We start from the raw sequence: 6,000 nt of genomic DNA on the forward strand, positions 1-6,000 counted from the left end.
AAGATGTGCTCTCGGTGCTGCCATCACTACAAAAAATCTTTTAATCTATGACAAATTCTCGACGACGGATTCAGAGAATATCACTAACAGTGCACAACCTATGACAGTCTTAATTTTTCGTCATGGATCTACACTAGTCGATATCTATCGCAATAAAAAACTCGGCCGGTGGGGGAAAGACCGCCCCCATGGTATTGCACTTAAGAGAGAATATCTCAGTACCCCGACCGAGAAAACCCCCGAACCCCCGCCCCATCCGTACACAGGGAGACGTTTTATCGCAATAACTCATGATAGTTTTATTTGGACTGTCATAGTTTATAAATTTAAAATCATCATACTCCAGTCTAAAACAATTTGACTTGCTATTATGTATTTGGTGCGAACGGAAACAAAAAAAGTTAAGCCAAGTAGAAATTGAACCCAGAGGCTAAAACACTACTCCCTCCATCCTATTGGAACTGTCGTTTTTTACTTTCAAATTTTTTGTTTGACTGTTCGTATTATTTAAATGTTTTATACAAACAGTAAAATAAATAAATCATTATTAAAGTATTTTTATTGGCAAAATAAGTCATAACAAAATAAATAATATTTTTATAAAAAATTAAATAAGACAAACGATCAACCAAGAAGTCTAAAAGTCAAAATAACATTTTTAATGGGATGGAGGGATTAGACCGCTATGTCATGTATTGGGTGTGAGAAAAAGAATGAAAAATGAGAAGAGAAAATATATAAAAAGGTTCAACCAAATAGGAATGAAACCCAAGAGCCCTTTGTCCTAAGACCAAAACACTCAGCCAAATAGGAATGAAGCCCAAGAGCCCATTGCCATAAGACCAAAACACTAAGGCCGACTGTCATGTATTTGGTACAGTTGGGAAATTAGAAAGAAGAAAGAGGTATATTTTTTCTCCCTCAACTTTCACGAAAATTCATTTTTCTTTCTTTTACTTTAAAATTGAGTAAACTACCTCATTTAACTTTTTAAATCGTGCATTTTGCCTCTTTGGAGCGGTTTTGAAGGCGGTTTTACTACAGTGAATAGTGGTTTTGCTACAATAACGGTGGTTTTGTCTTTTTCTTTTTTAATTATTTTGGCTAAATCTTTGAAAAATCATAGTAAATCATAGAAAAAAATATAAAATAGAAAATCCAATTTTGTTGTACTCCATATAAGTAGATCTACACAATATAATATGGTATACTTTAGTACAAAGTTTTTACTATAAAGGTTTTGTCTTTGTCTTTTTTATTTATTTTGGCTAAATATTTGAAAAATCATAGTAAGTTATAGAAAAATCATAAAATATATTTTTTTAGACTTCACATGAGCATATCTACATAGTAAATATATAATATGGTATGCTTTAGTATATTTTTTTTGTTGCAGCTTTAAATCTATGCTTTTCTGTAATTAATTGAAATAATTTATGGTTGCAGCTTCTATAATTATTTTGTCGGACTAAAGCATACATATATTATATGTTTATTGTGTATATATATACTCATGTGGAGTCTAAAAAAATAGATTTTCTATTTCATGATTTTTCTATGATTCACTAGTACAACTTTGATCTGATCTTTGGTTTTCAACTGCTGCTGACAATCAAACACAAGTAGAAGTAGGTATCCGTGTGCTGCAAGGGGAGCGTGAGATGGCTGCAGACAACAAGCTCCTGGGTGAATTTGATCTCGTTGGCATTCCACCTGCTCCAAGAGGCATGCCTCAGGTCGAGGTCATTTTTGATATTGACGCCAATGGAATCGTGACAGTCTCTGGCAAAGGATAAGGCCACAGGAAAGGAGACGAACATCACCATTCGATCCTCCGGTGGTCTGTCTGAGGCCGACATCCAGGAGATGGTTCAGGAGGCCGAGCTGCATGCCCAGAAGGATCAGGAACGAAAAAGCACTCATCGACATCAGAAACAATGCGGACACAACTATCTACAGCATCGAGAAGAGCTTGGGAGAGAGTACAGGGACAAGGTCCGGGCTGAGGTTGTGTCCGAGATTGAGGCAGCCGTCGCTGTTGTCCGCAAGGAGATGGCCTCGGACGACATTGAGCTGATAAAGGCCAAGCTCGACGCTGCAAATAACGCCGTCTCAAAGATCGGAGAGCACATGTCTGGTGGTGGTGGTGGTGGTGGTGCAGGTGGTTCACAATCAGGAGGTTCTCAGGGTGGTGGTGACCACCAGTCTCCTGAGACCGAGTACGAGGAGGCTAAGAAGTGAGGAGGATGGCAGGCTGTGACTGACGAAACAGTAGTGTGGCATTTAGAAGTAGCTATATATTCTTTTTCAGGATGCAAGATAGCGGGACTAGATGTAATCTGTGCAGACTGAATAACATTCTCTAGTAGGTCATAGCTTTTGTTCATAAAATGTATACGCGGTGTCTTGTTTTGGGCTTTTCGGCCATGATGCGCGCTGCTGTCTAGTTTCCCGAAGGCTGCTTCTGATGTGTTGCTCGTGAACGGTGGCTGTCACTGGCAGTGGTCAGTGAACTCTTTCTGCAGCCCCGGGCGTGACACCTGCCTCCCCCCCTTGTAATTGTAACCGAGAGAGGAGGCCAGTCATATACACATGTCCACGGCCGTCGGAACACAGCCGCTCCATGGTTCCATGCTCTCTCGGCAGGTTGCGGACACGCACAGAAGTAGAAGAAAACTCATCCCGGACGACCGCCAGGCATGGCCGGGACCGGGTGGCGGCCGAGGAATCTCGCCAGACAGAAGCCGGATCCGCGCACGAGGCCAACGAACGTAGGTTCAAGGAACATGCTCTGGCGATCGGAAGATCTGCAAGGGCCGGTCCCCATCACGCAAGCGCGAGCGTGGCTGTTCTCAACTTTGGTCGAGCCTTCAGCCTTGAAATTGAACATGTCGGCAGGATATTTCAGAGAAGGATACAAAGAGGAATAGGAACAGCTGAAAGACGGGCACGGGAGGGATCAGGAGCGCAAGGAATATGTTGAGAAACAGGCAACGGCCAAGGGCACTTTGACTAAAAAAAATCGGATGCCTTATTTACAATCGCAATAGCCAAGCCAAAGAGAAGCGGACATGGAATAGGGTCTGTTCTGACTCATCATAATCCAACTTACAGATGGTACATGATAGCCTCATGCTTACATTATCCCATCATTCCTTCTATTTTTTTTTTATCATATATATAGCACCGTGAATGTACCAAGCCCACCAAGACCTTCGGAACCTGAGCATCCAATAAACCAATCAGACTACCAGGACAACCGATCAAATAAAAGATCGATGACGTGCACTGAGATCAACTGATATAAACCTGAAAGTTCCAAGGTTCAGAAGACAAGTGCATACCTGGCTTAAAGAAACAAACATGACCGCACGCGCCTTTACATTTCCAGCACAATAACTGAAAAACAAGAAAAAAGACACAAATTGAGTCCATGTAAAAGAAATGTGAAGTGCATGGCTGACACGGAATTTCGCTAGGGATTACTTACAGTCTGAATCAGTTTTGACCCACTTTGCGCCATCATCATCGTCATCAAGATCACGCAGCGCATCCTCAAGACATTCGTTGATCTCTTTCTCGTCTAGCTTCCAGTCCAAGTGCCTCCTGGTTGCTACCGTGTTGGAATTCTGTGGGTGTATTTTCTTCTGTAGTATTGCCTTGAGCAGCTGCAGCAATAACCACATAGTATGTCAGTGACTTTTTTTTTTAGAAATTTGGCTCATGCTGAAATGTTGTGAGAGAAAAACACTGTTCGTTTGCTGAAAAGTACTGTTGAAGTAGTGCAGCAGAACAGGGATAAGCTACTGCAAATTTAAAGAAGAAATTGTCTGTACCTTCTCCATTCTTGATTGGGGGAAAGCGTTCCTTGGTTCCAGAACCGGGGTGGTAAAACCGCCCTTGCACGCGAGTAATCTAAGGAGCGAAACCATCGATCTTGGCTTGAGCTTAGCACTCTTTTTCTTCCCTACTAGTTCTCTCGCTTTGCTTATGATCATCTCCCTGTTCATCAATTGCTCCCTGCGCTGCTTCTCGTTGTTGTCTTCACCGTCATGTTCTTTCGAAGCTGCTACCTGTTCATCTTCACAGGAGCCCTGAGCTTCTGCTTGAGCATTGCCTTGCAGCAGCACCTCGAATTCTCTTCGTATGTTGTCTACTTCCTCCTCTGTAAACTTGGCGGGATCTTGCGTGGTCTGAGCATTCGCAGAAGAACTCTCTGATGCTACTTCTTCCTCGAGCTGCTTGTTTCCAAATGTCCCAATTGCAAGCAATGATTGGGGCCAATCACTGAACTCGTCGTTGCGACATTCTGATACATTGCCACCTGCGCATTAGGAGTAAATTAGCTTGCCAAATCAGTACACACAAACAAAAGTCTATGGTCCTACGTGAATATATTAGCATAAATTGGTGGTATGGAACATGGACCACTAAATTTTGGTAATTTTAAAACGTTGCTGTTTTCATGAGCCTATCACTGATGATAAACATGTTTGCCCATGCTTACTCCACACCACCATGTTTCAATCTGAACATCTCATGCTGACAATCACCTCATCACATATCAGCATCCGAAGATGTTTACCTATCACAGTATATAATCTAGCCTTTCTAAGAACAATAAAGAACTAAAGCAATGAACTACTGGCCTTCAGATCTGATTCGTTAGTACAGAACCATCCGAGGTAAGGATTCTGCGTTGGGAATGTAGTAACTCAAGTGGACAATTTGGCAATTTGGAGAATCATATAAGATCACGTCGAAGTATATAACATAAGACAATAAACCTCACCACTTCGTCGTGCTAGGGGATGAAATGAAAGAAAGCCTTTCAGTTACAGAAAATCAGGAAGTATATGTGCAAAGAAAATGAAGGAAAAGAGCAAACACAATGGCATGCCGCTCATGCATCAGCTGCGATGAGTATTTCCTTTAGCAGATTATTGAAAGACACGTATTTGTGAACATATCAGACAGAACCCGCAGTGTTGAGTTTTGACTGATATGACTGAATCATCGAAACTGAAACGTGATCAGCAAAATGAACACCAGCAATGTATGGAAAGGACTTTGAGTTGACTACATTCTTTGCTCTCTTTTTGCCTTTCAAAAAGGCAACTCAAAAGAACGTATACTAGTTCCGAGAAGCATGTATATATATATAGATCGTGAAAAGGAGAATAGAGTACTGATTACTGAAGCAGAGTGCGAAAGGGAGAAGCAGATTCAGAATCCCCGATCAAGATTCACTAGCACTCATTAAATAAAGGAATCGAAAAATTGGCAAATAAATAAATGGAGTGTAGTGCCCGGCCGGTGAACAACATTCACCTCATCCCCGAAAGGATTTTTTTTCCCCCGACAAAGCTAGCTCTGAAAGAATTTACAACCCAAGGAAGTAAAATATTTGCAAAGTAGGCTTACGATAAGGTGCAGGAGATCGCTTTGGTTCTTGCTTCCCGCCGATCTTGTTGGCTACCCAACTGAAAATCTGCAGGAAAAGAGACAGGAATTCACCGTCAGAGGAACGAAGAAACAATCAACCGTGGAGGATTCTGCTTATGATATCGGCCTTTCACCTTCATATCCTTAAGAACTGGAGGCCACCACCACCAGTACGCGGCAGTTCGATCAGGGAGCAAGCTAGGTATCAGGAGTGGAAGACCCTAGCTGATACTGATACTGATGGCCGGAGGCCCGGGGAGCGGCAGATATAGAGGCCAGCCAAGCCAGCAAGGTGCTGCAAGGCTTTCGGTGGCGGCGATCGGCGATATGGGATTGGTGCACAGAAGCGCGCGGTGGCAGTAATGTAGCAGTAGCTTATTGGCTGGGCTCAAATTCCGAGGCTCCTATTGGAGCGTTCGGTGGCACAGCTGGCTGGCCAGGGGCCGGCGTGCTACTGTACCGCATGTGGCAAGTCACGTTGGAGTAGTATCACCGTAGGCCCGCTATAGTACTGGATGGAGGAGCTATATAAATCATGGTTTTTCTTTGACTCCG

General features: G+C 42.7%; 1 protein-coding gene and 1 pseudogene across 1 annotated transcript; one reads left to right on the forward strand and one right to left on the reverse strand.

Moving 5' to 3' along the window:
* On the forward strand, nt 1,593-2,955 carry LOC8062742 (annotated as a pseudogene).
* On the reverse strand, nt 2,978-5,795 carry LOC8080994. The gene is made up of 6 exons (XM_021452936.1): nt 5,580-5,795; nt 5,425-5,491; nt 3,837-4,324; nt 3,491-3,668; nt 3,345-3,399; nt 2,978-3,222 (listed from the first exon to the last, which is right to left on the reverse strand). Exons 1-5 carry the CDS (start codon nt 5,583-5,585, stop codon nt 3,380-3,382), a joined length of 759 nt encoding a protein of 252 aa, XP_021308611.1. The 5' UTR covers nt 5,586-5,795; the 3' UTR covers nt 2,978-3,222; nt 3,345-3,379.

The sequence above is a fragment of the Sorghum bicolor genome, chromosome 2, assembly GCF_000003195.3.
Source record: "Sorghum bicolor cultivar BTx623 chromosome 2, Sorghum_bicolor_NCBIv3, whole genome shotgun sequence".
Taxonomy (NCBI): domain Eukaryota; kingdom Viridiplantae; phylum Streptophyta; class Magnoliopsida; order Poales; family Poaceae; genus Sorghum; species Sorghum bicolor.

What these genes read in the sequence shown, in the direction of transcription:
- LOC8080994 (XM_021452936.1), bottom strand. An exon ending in GCGATCTCCTGCACCTTATC is followed by an intron (nt 4,325 to 5,424) that starts GTAAGCCTACTT and finishes CCTAATGCGCAG; the next exon opens with GTGGCAATGTATCAGAATGT. An exon ending in GGTCAAAACTGATTCAGACT is followed by an intron (nt 3,400 to 3,490) that starts GTAAGTAATCCC and finishes CTTGTTTTTCAG; the next exon opens with TTATTGTGCTGGAAATGTAA.